This window comes from Mesocricetus auratus, unplaced genomic scaffold, assembly GCF_017639785.1.
Source record: "Mesocricetus auratus isolate SY011 unplaced genomic scaffold, BCM_Maur_2.0 Super-Scaffold_100028, whole genome shotgun sequence".
NCBI classification, from domain to species: domain Eukaryota; kingdom Metazoa; phylum Chordata; class Mammalia; order Rodentia; family Cricetidae; genus Mesocricetus; species Mesocricetus auratus.
In genome coordinates this window covers 7379259-7394530 of record NW_024429209.1, presented here as the reverse complement: position 1 = coordinate 7394530, position 15272 = coordinate 7379259, and the positions used below count along the sequence as shown (strand labels likewise).

At 38.4% G+C, this 15272-nt stretch overlaps 1 protein-coding gene across 4 annotated transcripts in view; it reads left to right on the top strand.

The window, feature by feature from the left end:
* The window catches only part of Chd6 (chromodomain helicase DNA binding protein 6), a 177951-nt gene that overhangs the window by 94621 nt on the left and 68058 nt on the right, over positions 1 to 15272 (top strand). For all 4 annotated transcript variants that reach the window (XM_040733013.1, XM_040733014.1, XM_040733015.1 and 1 more), the window contains 5 exons: positions 121 to 297; positions 789 to 932; positions 3709 to 3964; positions 5231 to 5441; positions 9583 to 9778. In XM_040733013.1, the coding sequence (XP_040588947.1) occupies positions 121 to 297; positions 789 to 932; positions 3709 to 3964; positions 5231 to 5441; positions 9583 to 9778 (984 nt within the window). The remainder of the gene's footprint in view (positions 1 to 120; positions 298 to 788; positions 933 to 3708; positions 3965 to 5230; positions 5442 to 9582; positions 9779 to 15272) is intronic.

The window sequence follows — 15272 nt, the reverse complement described above, 5'->3', positions numbered from 1 at the left end:
AGGGAAAACAGGGCACATTGGCTTCTCATCTGTCATTGAACTGTGCTGTTCTCTCTCAAGTTTCCTAGTAGAATTCAGTGCCATGGTGTAAGGCTCTGCTTTGGTTTGTGTTACCCTCAGGGAAACCCCCTATCAGGAGTCTTCAAGTTCCATGTCGTCATCACAACATTTGAGATGATTCTGGCAGATTGCCCAGAGCTAAAGAAGATTCACTGGAGCTGTGTGATAATCGATGAAGCCCACAGATTGAAGAACAGGAACTGCAAACTTCTGGAGGGGCTAAAGCTCATGGCCCTGGTGAGAACTAGCTAGTGTTTTACCTAATAAACATGAATTCCGTCTATCCCAAGTGGAGGGAGCATCCCATGACCTTCTGCATATCCTTTTTGCCACAATTGATTCCCAGAGGGACCTAGAAAGTGCTAAATTCCTTGAAATTTGTAACCTGGAAACATGAGATGTTTGCAGTTGTTTCTGGATCCCTGAATGAACTGGTACTAGAGATGATAGTCTTAACACAACTGCCTCGAGACAGGGGTAGGCAGGCACCTAATGATTCTGAGTGAAAGCATGGCTGTTCTGGTTACCATGAAACTGCTGCTGCAGTTACTGATGTGAGAGGGGATTTGATCTGTTAATGACTACTCTTTTACAGCATTGGCACCCTACCTTTTCATTAAAGATTTGCCCCCAAATTTAGCACAAATGCCCTGTCTAATTTTTCACCACAAGCATGCACTGTTTTTGTGGCTTCAACGTGGTTCACAATCTGTTTTTTACTTTTACAGGAACACAAAGTGCTGCTCACAGGAACGCCCTTGCAAAACTCTGTGGAAGAGCTCTTCAGTTTGCTTAACTTTCTGGAACCCTCGCAGTTTCCTTCAGAGACTGCTTTCTTAGAGGAGTTTGGTGATCTCAAAACAGAAGAACAGGTAATTGGGGGCCTAAAGGATTGAGACAGTATGGTGGTTCCCTTCAAATTAAGGAAAACACAAGTCATTACGGGGACAGGATTTTTTTTTAAAGTTCCTACTTTCTTGTAAAATGAGCATTGCCTCCTTTGTTTTGTATATTTGTTTGTTTATGTTGAGGAAGACACCTAATTATTAGCAGTTCTTATTGCTAATAAGAACTATTTGGCCTCCTGCATCACTGAATGCATTCAGTGATGTCTGTAGCTCTGGCCTCAGGAGCATGCTGTTGTCTTCTTCCCCCATTCCTTCATCTTTCCTGCTCCATAGCTGCAGCATGTTTCCAGGGCCGCTCTTCTTGGTTATACATTACACAGTGTGAGAAAAAAAGGCAGTCACATATGTGAAGTAACTAATATTTCTAATTTTGTCCTGATTACCTGTAATTTGATAATCTAGTACTGTCTAGTTTATTGGACCCAATTTAAAGCAATATTAATAGTCATCTATTGTTGATAGAAATCTCTACTAAGAATTAAAAGAACATGTCAGACAAGTTAAAATGCTGTAAGAGGAACAAATAAGAGTTGGGAATATAAAAGGAAAGGTCATACCCATTAAGAATCTGGAATGACAAGGGAGAGGGTACAATTTAAGAATCTTTTAAGGGTAAATTTCCAACGGTGAAGAAAGAAAAGTGGCTACTTTACATGGGAGGGGGAGCTCAATATTCAGAGCCATGAAATTCACACAGTAGTAACAGATGATCTGATTGGACTGAAACAGTTTTAAATACAAAGTAAAATCAGCAATGATTTTGAAATGGAGGTTGAAGAGCAAGAAGGTAACAGAGACGTCTGACAAGGCTTTTATTTTAATAAAAACATAGCTTTGCTAATTGATCTAGTAACTGTGCAAATGTGTGTTGTTGCAAAAATTTGGGGACCAAAAAGATTTAAGACTACCACTAACTGATGTAAATATACTCTGGTTCCAATCTGTTGCTTTTACTTGTCATGCAATTCATTGAAAACACTGAAAAAAAATCACATGTAATTCTCCTCCTCTGCATCTCAATATCTGTTGATCCTTCAAAAGCCAATTCCAACCCACTCTCCATTTTTGGACCATTGGAAATGCATCCTCTTCTCCCATTGCACTTAATTTGTGGTATGCATTTTTTCTTCTTCCTAGACAATGATCTCCTTGAGGACAAGGCCCACATCTTCTCCAAAGTTGTTTGTTGTATTGACCAGCAAAGTGTCTGGCATATAGTATACTCTAAATGATTCAGGTATGAACAAAGCGAAGGGCAAAAGCTGACCCCAGCATGTGGCAGATTGAAATTTGTCCCAACCTTTAACAATTAGCTAGCACTGTTTTTCTCTTTAGGCTCTTACATAGTAATTCTTTACCCATTGGGGGAACAAGATTCCTAAATGCCTTTGGATAGTAAAATTAAGGTCTAAAAAAAGTTAGGCTTAAAACTGGTATTAGAAAAAAAAATACATTAGCTAATTTATTTTGTATTTTTTAATTATATCTTTTTAATTGACAGAAATTATATATGCATTTTGAAATATGTATACATAGTAGAATAGCTGAATCAAGCTTTTTAATCTATGCATTACATTATCATCTTTTTGTGGTGAGAATACTCAAAATCCACTCTCACAGCAGTCCTCAAGAATACATTGTTATTAATTGTAGTTGCCATGTTGTACAGTAGCTCTCTTGACTTTGTTCTATCTAAAATTATGTGACCTTTGACCAACATCCCCCAAACCCACTCTCTGGTAATCATCATTCTACTTATTTTATAAAGAAATGTTTTATTTTGAAACACAATTCATGTAAGTTCTCAAAAGTGTGTATTTCCAACAAAAACATATGCATCATCATCTAACTCCTGTTTCAGTAAGTATCTGTTCTTATCTATCCCACAAGTGATGTTGTGTTTCTTTAGGAAGCAGTGCTGCAGCAAATCCTGACCCTTTTAGAAACACTGAACAGCCAGCGCTTCCTGACTTTAGAACTTAATTTCTTTTATGCTCTCATGTCTTTATTTTACTATCATCAGGGTTGATCTTACTGGTATCACACTTGAGCTTTATGTAGGTTAACTCAAATGCTTTGCCTTTGAATTACCTACACTGTCATTGTCTTCCTGGAAGAGTCTAGTGAATGGGATCTTTGTATAGGTGTGGTCTCTTAGACACATATATTATAGATTATAGCAAAGAACACTGTCAGGCTTGAAGTGAACCAAATATGATAGCTCCGATGATGTTACTATACAGCACTAACACACACTCCTACTTCTAAACACAAATACTGCTGCTGTTACTTAAAAGGCATAGGATAACTCCATTTTCAAACAGCCTCTGGTTCTTAACTCTGTCCTTTTCAGGATCTCAATCTTTCATCTTAATGTATCACTTGTACCATCTAACGAGACAAAATATTCTTCATATAACTTCTGTGCATGTGTGTGTGTGTGTGTGTGTGTGTGTGTGTTAGGAAAAGCAAGGAAGTTTTGTTTCCTCCATCTAGAGACCAGGTCCTATCTTCTCCCTTTTAATCTTGTTGAGAGGTTGCCACAAAGGTTCTTGATAATTTGTGGATTGAAACCAGATCCCTTTTTCCTCCAGATATTATTGTAAGCTTCCCACTTGATGTCATTTTTATGACCTCAATACAGTGATGACATTGAGGAGATTTTAGTGAATATTGAGATACCATAGTGATAATTTAGTCCAGACTGGGGCAAATAAATGGCTGTCCTTTTCCTAAACAGGTAAAGAAATTGCAGTCTATCCTAAAACCAATGATGCTTCGGCGCTTGAAAGATGATGTGGAAAAGAACCTTGCTCCCAAGCAAGAGACCATCATCGAAGTAGAACTGACCAATATCCAGAAAAAGTACTACCGTGCCATCCTGGAGAAAAACTTTTCCTTCCTAACCAAAGGCGCAAATCAACACAACATGCCCAATCTTATCAATACTATGATGGAGCTGAGAAAATGCTGCAACCACCCCTACCTGATCAATGGTGAGTCAGGGCAGTAGAGAGCAGTAACTCAGGACAGGCATGGGCCTCTGCTGAAAGCCAGTGATGAGCAAAGGCCTATACACTGACCCAGTGGTTATCAACCTTTCTAATGCTGCAACCCTTTTATACAATTCCTCATGTCGTGGTGACTTGCAACCATAAAATTATTTTGTTGTTACTTCATAACTAATTTTGCTATTGTGAATTGTAATGTAAATATCTAATATGCAGAATATCTGATATGCGACGCCAAGGGGGTTGTGACCCACTGGTTGAGAACCACTGTACTAGAACTTATTTTTGTCTTTTTGCACAATATGTAACAGGATCAGGGAGGGATGAGAGATCTAAATTGTACAAACTCTGCTTCTGTAGGGCTTCTGTAGACCTGCCTGACAGAGAGTGGTCATTAGCCATCAGTTTGCTGTCCTTATGACCCATAATATAACCCAAACTTTAAATTTAAGAGTAGAGAAATGTGTTACCTACTTGAATGAATGATGATGCAAAAATGAGTTAAAAGTGTGCATATATATTCAGTCGTATTAGTCACTCTGACTAGTTGGAAGTGTGGAGGTGGGGTATGTGTATATGTGGTGTGTGTGTGTGTGTGTGTGTGTGTGTGTGTGTGTGTGTGTGTGTAGGTGTAGGCCAGAGGTCAATATCAAGTGTCCTCCCCAATCACTCCACACCTTATTTCTGAGACAGAGTCTTTTACTGAATCAAGAACTCACCAATCCAGCTAGACTGGCTGTCTAGGAAGCCCCAGGTATCCTCCTTTCTCTACCTCCTCCCCTATGATGAGATCACAGGCATCTGCTACCTAACCCCTCTTTTTATGTGGTACTGAGGATTGAATTCATGTCTTGCCAACTGAACCATCTCTGTAGCCCAGGATTTGGGTATTTGCTTTGGTTTTGGAGTTTGTTGAAAAGATAGTGAAACTTTTGAGGAATTCTGGTAGTGATATGAGTTGGATTCTTTTCTAGCTAACCTTGCAGTAACAAGAATTATGAAAGTCTTTTGCTAACTATGGATAATTTTCTTTACCTGAGTAAGTTGGGTTAGAACTTGTCATCTCGGACTTTGAGTTTCCTAGAGAGAGTTCTCAGGAAAGCAAGGCCTTCCTGCTCCAGCAAAGTAACTGCTAAGGGTACAGACCCAGGATCTGACTAGTGGTCCAGGAGTTATGATTTCCTTTATTTCTCCAAAAGAACATCTTTAATCACATCTTATTCAACAATAGTTTTGCTCATTATTTTTCAGGGGCAGAGGAAAAGATTCTGGAAGATTTCCGGAAAGCCCACAGCTCTGAGGCCTCTGACTTCCAGCTGCAGGCCATGATCCAGGCAGCTGGGAAGCTGGTGCTAATTGATAAACTGCTCCCCAAGCTGATCGCAGGCGGCCACAAAGTGCTCATCTTCTCTCAGATGGTGCGCTGTCTTGACATCCTGGAAGATTATCTGATCCAGAGGAGGTGAGCCATCCTCTGTCAGCACTATAGGCAGGTGGTGCATTTCTTTAACACCGGCAACAACAGAACATTCACCATTAGAGAAAAGGAATGTCTTTTTAAATATTAACTAAAGTCCATTGTTTATCTTAGTATCAGGTAGTATCAAGTTTAGCTGTCTGGAATAGATTCATGACTTTTATAATGTGGAGTTACTGTTTTACTTAAGAAAAATCCCATGCTTGTTTATATTTACTTCAGTTGAAAGAAATAGAATTACAGTAGTACTAGGAAAGGCTAAGAAATTAATGTAACATTCTCATTGTCTAATATAGGAGACGGGCATGCTTGAAGGTGTCACATCCTTAAGTTTCTGAAAGACTTAAGGCAACAGCTTAGAAAGAATTGTTTGTCTCCTCAATGGCACGCTAAGGTTTTATGACACTAACTGGCAGCCAGCTCTTTACTCCTAGCCCCGTAATTGCTTCACCTAACTTCCATGCTTGTGAAAGGGAGAAGTCTGGTGTTGTTGGGATTATTTAGATTCTGTGCAGGAACTTCCCTGCTCTCCTCACAGTGTCTTAGATTCTCTGTCACTGTAATACATCAGTGATCTGAAGATGATGATAGAGTTTTAAGAATGCACTTGTAAGGATAAAACTTTGCCAAATCATAGGTATTAGTATAGTTACCACTACATATCTTTGCAACCAATTAAATCAGAGTAGGTCTTAGCAAATGGTCCCATTTTGGAAGACTGTGTTTGTCCTTATAAATTACTTCACAGAAAGAATACTGAAAGAAAGGACAGACTTAGCTGTGGATATGCTAACTTTTAACATTGCATAGATAATTCTTCAGAGTTAGATTAGGAAGTTAAGAATGTCCTCTGAACTCCCATGATCGAAATCTATTGGAAAGTACTATTGAGACATGCTGTTCTCTCTTGGAGGAAGCCAATGGATCTAAACTTCCTGTTGAAACCTGGTTATAGATACAGTGAACAGAACAGCACAGCTTCTAGTGTCCCATGACCAATTTTGATTATATGTTACTGCACTGCATTTTATACTAAAAATGTTAAATGCATATGGAGGTTATAAATGTGAGTACTCCCTTCAGGCTTTCTGAGGTCAACAGCTCTTGTGCCAAAAACATGTCATCCCCACCCCTAGCCAGACCCTTAGAGGTTTTTCCAGAGTGCCACCTGCTTCTTGTTGACATAAACTCATATGGATTTAATTCAAAATATAGTTGTCACTGAGGGTTTATTGCTGTTAATATGGAGAATTTTATTGTATCTACTTTCGTCATTCGAACTTACTATCCTTCAAGGTTTTCTTTGTTCTTGAATGTCTTTACTGCTCCATCTGTCAGTTTGGTTTTGTCCTCATTTAATTTCATGCCAGACAGCCATGATACAGAAGTGGGGTCATAGCCAGAAGATCTGGCCCAGAAATAAAGGGAGTGATTTAAGAGTTCAGATTATCCATTTTTAGCTATTTGTTTTTTGAGAGCACTCCCTCCAAACTAGTGACAGAATGAGAATCATTGTCCTTGCCATTCTGCACACATTTCTTAAAACTGTTACTACATTATAGCTACCAAACACGTTCTACTTTATGGAGACAACCCACCCTTGCTGTGCCTTCCCAGGTGATGTCCAAGCTTTGTCACCCCTAATTTTTCATTTCTTCCTTTCTGAATGCTATGCCATTTCCATCCTCACCAGGATCTGTAGGCCTCTGGCTCTTTGATGCTCAGGGGTGTCTTTTCAGAAGGCCCTGTAGCATTGCATGTTGACATAGAAGGGAAGTAGGCTGTCATTTAATAGAATCCCAGCCTTGTCTTCCCTAAGTTCTGTGTTGCTTCTGTCCCCATCACACATAGCCCAGTAAAGATTGTAGCATTGCTTTATCACACCATTTTTGATACTTAGGTATGTTTTGTGAAGTTACAAGTTCCCAAACTTTACTAGTGTCCCTAACTTGTCTCTGATTGTTCTTCTTAGTTCTTAAGCAAACTTCTCTGTCCAGCATTGAAATGTGGGTTAGTTACTCTAAGAACCAACATGACTTCAACTTGGTTACCAACTTAGACTCAGCGTGCTGATTTGTTTGTGTGGTTGCCTTGCTGTTAAGTTTCCATAGATGGGAAGTAAGGGTGATGATAGAAATGCCTCATAGGATTGTAGTAAGAATTAAATGTAGGGATGCATAATCAAGTATATACTGCAGTGTCTGGTACACAACAGACATCTAAGAACTTACCTCTATCAGTATTGCGGTGGTTACAAATGTTAGATTAAAATACATACATCTAGTCCTTAGTCTTTTTCATTTTATGTCACAAAAATCTCTTTGGTCAGCCTTTCTAACAACCCAGTCTCAGTCTCTCTTGTCATTTGTTACTGTGGCTCCCATAAAGTGTTTTTCTTGCATACATTCTAATTTTAAAAGAAAAGAAAACAACAGAAACCATGCACACACTTGTTGGAATGGTTACCTTGTGAGTGTATGAGAGAAAGATAGTGTTGCTTTTTGCTTTGTTGTTGTGTAAGTCTTTATCAGTTAGGTTTCTTCCTGTGCATTTCTTTGACTAGTGTCTGTATAGCTCTTGTTAGATAAAAATTATAGCTATGTTGCTGAATTTTGTTTTCAGAGCCATCCCCATACAGAATCATCAGCCCACATTGTCTGTCTTTTTACTTTTGCCAGGTATTTCACTGGGTTCAAGAAATTCTGAATCAATTCATGGTCTTGGCATTGGTGGGTTTCAGATGGCTTGTTTTTTGTTTTTTGTTTTTTTTTTTTTTAAGAAAGTCTTTCTCTGCAGCTTTGGAGCCTGTCCTGGAACTTACCTCTGTAGACCAGGCTAGCCTTGAACTCACAGAGATCCGACTGCCTCTGTATCCGAGTACTGGAATTAAAGGCATACACCACCACTGCCTGACCTGGTCTTTTTCTTTAAAAACAGATTTTCAGGCTTACTTATTTTATTTTATTTTATTTTATGGATACAGATCTTTTACCTACAAGCATGTCTATGTGCTGTGTGCATCCCTGGTGCCCAGGGAGGTCAGAAGACAATGTCAGATACCCTGGAACAAGAGTTACAGATGTTTGTGAATCATCTTGTAGGTGCTAGGAATCAAACCCAGGTCCTCTGCATGAGCAGTCAGTACTCAAACCACTGAGCCCCCAGGCTCGGTCTCTTTCTCAGAATGTTCTTAGTACTTATACTTGATTATCAATTTTTTTGTCAGCTTTGGTGCCAGAGTAACTGTCCCTGTAAATTTACTGCTTGCCAATGGAGTAAATAGAAAGGATATAGAAGGATACAGGAAAAAGATGATTGTTGTTAAGTCTTACTGCTGTTATTTTGTGGTATCCAATATAAATGTACCTGTGTTTTGTTCTGTTTTCTGAATTGTCAGTAGCAACATGTCCCTTGAACATTTCTATTTCCTGTTCTTTATCCTCTTATCTTTACCCCATCATGCTATCCAAATCTTTCTTATCTGTCAGCAGGTGCCCTCCTACCTCACTCCATTGTCTTTTTCTTCTTTAGTCTTCCTGTCCCTAACACATCTTAGAAACCCTTTCTATTGTTTGACTGCACACAGGGAGGTTTTGCTCTGCATCTCTAATATTTTGAAAATCTGACAGGATGGAAACGGCCATTTCATAGCCCAGGTCTTACAGTGCAGACTCTTTACCACTTCCTATTATACCCTGAGCAAATGGAGACTGAAGTGAACTGTGAGCCCCAGTTATGAGCACTGCTGACATCCATAGTTGGGGCTTACATCTGCTTTTCTGCCAGCGAAATTGTAGGATGAGATTCTCTGCAAGTATAAACTGAGAAATTCATGAGAATGAGTTAGTTGTACAACTTTTTGGTGGTTAATACTTGGTGAATTTGTCTTGTAGTCATCCTTAAATTTATGACTGACTTTTTAAAAAAATTATTTTACAAGGAAGACCTTTTTCAATGCAGTTTTAATCTGCTCTGCTTCTTCTGTAGTGGGTGGGATTTCTTAGAGATTGTTGTCATTTGGTCCAAATTAAGAAGTGAGGGATTTAAGGCCATTGGGCAGTAACTTCCTGATTGTTCTTTGACCCTTGATTAACACCTGGGCTTTCATTCATTTGGGTTCCCTCAGGTACACATATGAGCGAATTGATGGACGAGTACGAGGAAACCTGCGCCAGGCAGCCATCGACCGGTTCTGTAAGCCAGACTCAGACCGATTTGTCTTTCTTCTGTGCACCAGAGCAGGAGGCCTGGGGATCAATCTCACAGCTGCTGATACCTGCATCATATTTGATTCTGACTGGAACCCACAAAATGACTTACAGGTGACCATTAGGATGATTGCTCTTTATGTTACCTTCCTTGACACTCAGAATGTCATAACAAAGTCTGGCTTAGTTATAGATTGTCTGCTCTGCTTCATGCTATGGTATTAACTTTTAGGGATTTGGCTAGGAGAAGAAACTAAATGAAAAGTAGGTATCAAACCTTCCCACTAATCAGAGAGAGAGTAGTTCTCTCCCATTGGTCGAAATCAAGTGATTTTTCCCAGTGATACACAAACACGGAATAGAACTGTTATTGTCAAACATGTGTCTGGCATTTTCCCTTCAGCTTGTTTGACGTCACATGTCATCTGCAGTAAATGAATTAAAAAGAAAAAAGGTGGGAAGGCTCTATAGTATGACAGACAGACACTATACTAGGCTGTTTGCTTCTCCATTGATGTAGTATGTTGGAGGTTATATATGTCTGGTTTAGTGGCTTACTAGATTCTATTTTCTTATTGTAACCAAACTGAATCATATGTGACTTTACAAAAATTACTGCAAAACATGTTAAGTGTAGGAAACAGTGAATGGCTCAACAGGTAAAGGTGCTTGCCACCACACCTGACAACCTGAGTTTCATCCCTGGGACCCATATGATTTGAAGAGGAGAACCAACATCCTCAGTTTGTCCTTTTGACCTCCACATGTGTGTTTATGCATGCATTCGTGCTCACACATACACTATAATGTAATAAAATAAATGTTATAAAACCAAGCATAATGAACGGAAAGAAAAGAGTAGTGCCTCTATTTGGAGTTCATCAGCTCTGTCAAAATAAACTCAGTGACAGCTACCAGATTATGTAGTGTGAGTCAGACAAAAATATTCTAACTTCTCAGGAAAACTATTAGAAGATAGACTCACATCCATTATTATTCAAGATTAACCTCATCCTAATGTATTTTAGTATTAGCAAATATTCCAAGATTATTAGTGTGCAGGGTGGGAAGGATGAATAAATGGCTCAAAATCTAATAGGTTGTTGATCAAGAAAGTTTGGAGACTACTGTTTCATTTAACTTAAGTGGGACCCTAAATGATATTGCAAGGGAAGGGACACCGGGAAGAGTGTATTAAACTGAGGGGTTGGCTTCTTTTCTGTCTTCTCACTTCCACAAAGTCATTCTATTTTGTCCTTTTCATTTAATGAGCCTCTAAGGAATATTTTTTGTGACAGAAACAATCTACCAGTTGAAAGCCAATGCTTTAAATATTGAATTGATAAAGTTGACTAAAGTGTAGGCAAAGTACCGTTATCACAAAGTAAATTGTATGACACTATGTGCAATATTTGACTTCAAAGAAAACTGGTGATTATAAATAATTGGTTGTCAGTTCTTTGTCCTGGTGAAGGGATGTTAGAATCAAAGGTGGGTTGTAAAATATGGTAAATAGCTTTTGAAGAAATAACATATACTGAACATTAAAGTTAAAAGGCAGAAACTAGTATTTGATCTATAAAACCAAATTTGGGGTTAGGGATGTGGGTCAGTGTGAGAGCACTTGCTCAGCATATGTAAAGCCCTAGGTTCAATTCCCTGAAACTAAAAATAAAGATTTAAAGCAAAAACATTAGGAAAGTATTACCTTTATCCCTACCATCTATTTTTTTAATACTTTTATTTGAATACAGCTCATTCCCATGTATATTATCTTTGGTCAACTTCATGTTACAATGGTGACTATAAATAAGTTGGCAACAGAAACCCCCAAAGCCACACAATATTTAGAATCAGACACTTTGCCAATATTCATAAACTCTAGACAGATCACTTCATGAGCCCTTGGCAGCCATGAAGTTCTGGGCTCCTTTGCAATGCTTACTCAATATTAAAGTTATTGTAGGACAAAATGTCAAGGAGAACAATAATAGAAGAAACTGAAAATGAGTGGCCAGTTTGGGTATTCCTTTTGGAATTTCCAGAGGGGAAATTGGAAGCGTAAGGCATAGGCAAACATTTTGGAATCACCTTGCTCTCCCAGTGGAGTATAATCATTGGCAACTAAGTAGGTAAAAAACCAAGAAAAGCAAAAAGTGGGAATACCAAACTTAGTGGAGATGTGGAATCATCTAAGATAATTGACTTAGATGTGTAGCAACCAGAGGAAGTGGGTTGAGCTGCCCAGAATTAAATGTGAAGAGAGATGACACTTTGGAATGACTGTTTTTGATGTGTACTTTTGGGAAATTATAAAAAGGTAATGAGTATTAGTGAAGCTAGAGACTGAAGTTTTTCAATGTACTTTAAGTTTTTGAGCTTCCTCTAACACTCAACCTAAATGAAGACACCAAGAAGACAAACACTACATAAGGTCTAAGGTTGCATGTCAGAACATCACAAAAACATAATGAATGAGGGAATCAGCAATAATGACAGTCTATGTCATTGTCAGGGTTTTAATTTTTACTCTTGGTCTTCCAGACTAGCTTCTCTGTCTCTTTCTTTCTTTCCTTCTTTCTTTCCTTCTTTCTTTCTTTCTTTTTTTGGTTTTTGGTTTTTGGTTTTTTTGAGACAGGCTTTCTCTGTATTGTTTTGGAGGCTGTTCTGGAACTTGCTCTGTAGACCAGGCTGGTCTCAAACTCACAGAGATCCACCTGCCTCTGCCTCCTGAGTGCTGGGATTAAAGGCATGGGCCACCAACACCCGGCGCTTCTCTGTTTCTGATTCACCTATTTCTGTTTTATTGGTTATTATTAAGATTTCATAATTTGGTGGGAATTACTTTTTTCTCTTTTTAATGTGTCATCAAACTAGCTGAAAAAAAAAGAAGAAAAATATAGGGTCTTTCAAAGGCAAGGAACTGGATAATTATTGGGAAATGATTGATGTGAAAATGGTAAACAAACCACTCCAAGGATACCGGGAAGGGGGGGGGTCATATGATACTTTATTAGAGAGAGATAAGTCGCTTATATGAGAAGCTGAGAACTGAGCTGTGTGCTCTGTTGGTCTCTGACCTTGATCGCAGCCCCAAAAGAGAGAGCCCCTTCCTTCTTCCCTTCACGTACCTGTGAACACACTCATTTGGTCACAGTGTTACAAATGCGTGAGATCTCTCCCTACAATTCCCCTGCTAGTCTAAAGAAAATATTTAGACTTGAAACAAAACTAAATATATATAAAGCATATTTACATAGAATGATAAACAAATTATAATCTACATATATCCTATCTTAAACATATCTATCCGATGTAAACCTTAAACTTATCTGAAATGCCCAAGTCTGTTCACCTCCGTCCCAATCCAACCCTAAATAATTGAAAACTAACCCTACCAGATGTAAATTATCCTGTAATATCAACAGTACAGAAAGGGGGTGTAGTATTCTCAAAATTACTTCCTGTTGAAATGGGATGACGATAACCTTACCAGATCCTCTAGGAAGAAAATGGTAGTGTAGTCAAAGTCTCAGGTGAACTAGCTACAACATTTATACTCAGTCTCTTTTGATGGGAGGTGCTTGATTGAAGTTCTTGAGTGAAGTTCTAATGTTTATTGAAGCTCTTGTCTGAGGCTCTGGCCAGATTGTAGAAGGTGCACCATATCAGTTAATTAGTCTGGAGTTGTGTAGAGCGGTGTATTCTCAAACCAATTTCAGGATGGTAATTGTCAGTGCAGACACATCAAGTTGGATCAGGTGGAGTCAATGAACTGGGGCCCCATTGTCTTTTTGAAGTTTTTGAAGATTGCTGCTAGGAAATTCCTTGTTCTCTGTGGAAAACTCATACTTTAATGTCAACAAAGAAATTTCAACTTTTATATGTATGCGTACCAGGAAAGGCAACAATAAGGAAGATGGTAAATTCAAGGGAATTAGACTTTCAGAGAAGAACCGAGTGTAGACACATGTCAGTCCCTAGATTTTGTTTTCTTCTGCCTTACATCAATTGGCTCCTTCATATGATACAGAAACTCTGAATTTTATTTTAACAATATGCTTGGATTTAGAGGAGAGTAAAATCCAACTACAAAGCCAGCTTTGGTTTAAGTGAATTGGGACCCAAAGAGTATTAAGAAGTAAACAGAGCAGATATTATAAGGATAAAGATAAGAGAATTAGACATTGATACCAAACATTAGATGCTTCTTTGTTTGATGATACTTTGGGTAGCTATCCTCTCTTTAGGTATTCACACATTTAGTATCTTCTTGCTGTTTGGAGATGGCTTTTCCTGTGAAGACAAGAACAAAGCACTTCCCATTCCTTTTGTGAGGTCTCCTTACACATCATAGAATATGGCTTTGTGGATGGGCTGTCATCGTTCCTCCTGAGGTTTCTCCTGTTTGGATCAAATATTGATAAATTTTGATGGAATCCAAAGCTTTTCTTCTCCTGCCGAAACAAAGGTGAAACCCCTTCCCAAATGTAACACATATCCTGGATTTCAAACTGAGGTCATAACATCTTTGAAATACACTGGCTGATTTAGTTGAGAAGTTTTTTCTGTACTGCAGTGTCTTTCTGCAGCTGTTTGTCCTTTCTCATTAGCATTAAGAAAGTTTAATGTTAATAAAGCATTATATAATCTGTTTGGGGAGTTCTTTGTTCCCTCGGCTGTTTATGGAGCATTTCTTTTAAAGTGCAGTTAGATCTCTCAACCACTGCTTGTTCTATAGGATTGTAAGGTATACCAGTTACATGTTTTATGTTATAATATTTGAAAAACTGTTCCAATTTGCTGGAGACATAATGCTGGAGCATTCTCAGTTTTTATTTGTGCAGGTATACCCATAACTGGCCATCACCTCTAAGAAGTGTGTGATAACAGAATCAGCCTTTTCAGAGCTAAAAGCAGTAGCCCATTGGAACCCTGAAAATGTGTCTATAGTATGATGCACATATTTTAAACTTCCAAATTCTGGAAAGTGAAACACCCATTTGCCAAATTTCATTCTGTGAGTACCTTTGGGATTACTGCCTGCTGGTAATGGAGTTTGATTGTAGAACAACAGGTGGGGCAGTTTCTCATTATTTCCTTGGCTTGTTGCCAAGTGATAGAAAAATCCTTCTTTAAGCCTTTGCTATTATCATGGTGTTTTTATGAAATTCTGAAGCTTCTAGTACACGTCCTATTAATAAACGATCAATCTCATCGTACCTTGTGCCAGAGTACCTGGCAGACTCGTATGATGTGGTATAAATATATATATATGATGAGTTCAATTTCTGATTGTTTCCTGCAATTGTATAAACAATGAAGTTAATCCTGTATTGTCAGGAATAAATTCAGTGATCTCAATGTATAAGACGAGTCTCTCTGCATAGTGAGAGCCAGTAACTATATTGAGAAACTTTGTAAAATCCATAGGTACCATGACAATGGCATACAGCTGTGCCTTTTATACAGCGTTGTAAGGACTTTGAACTACTTGTATTTCCTGATTTTAACCTGCCTTTCCTGACTTGTTTGCATCAGTGTAGAATGTAGGAACTCCAGAGATTGGCATTTTTTCTTACAATATGTAGAAGGATCCAAATTGTTT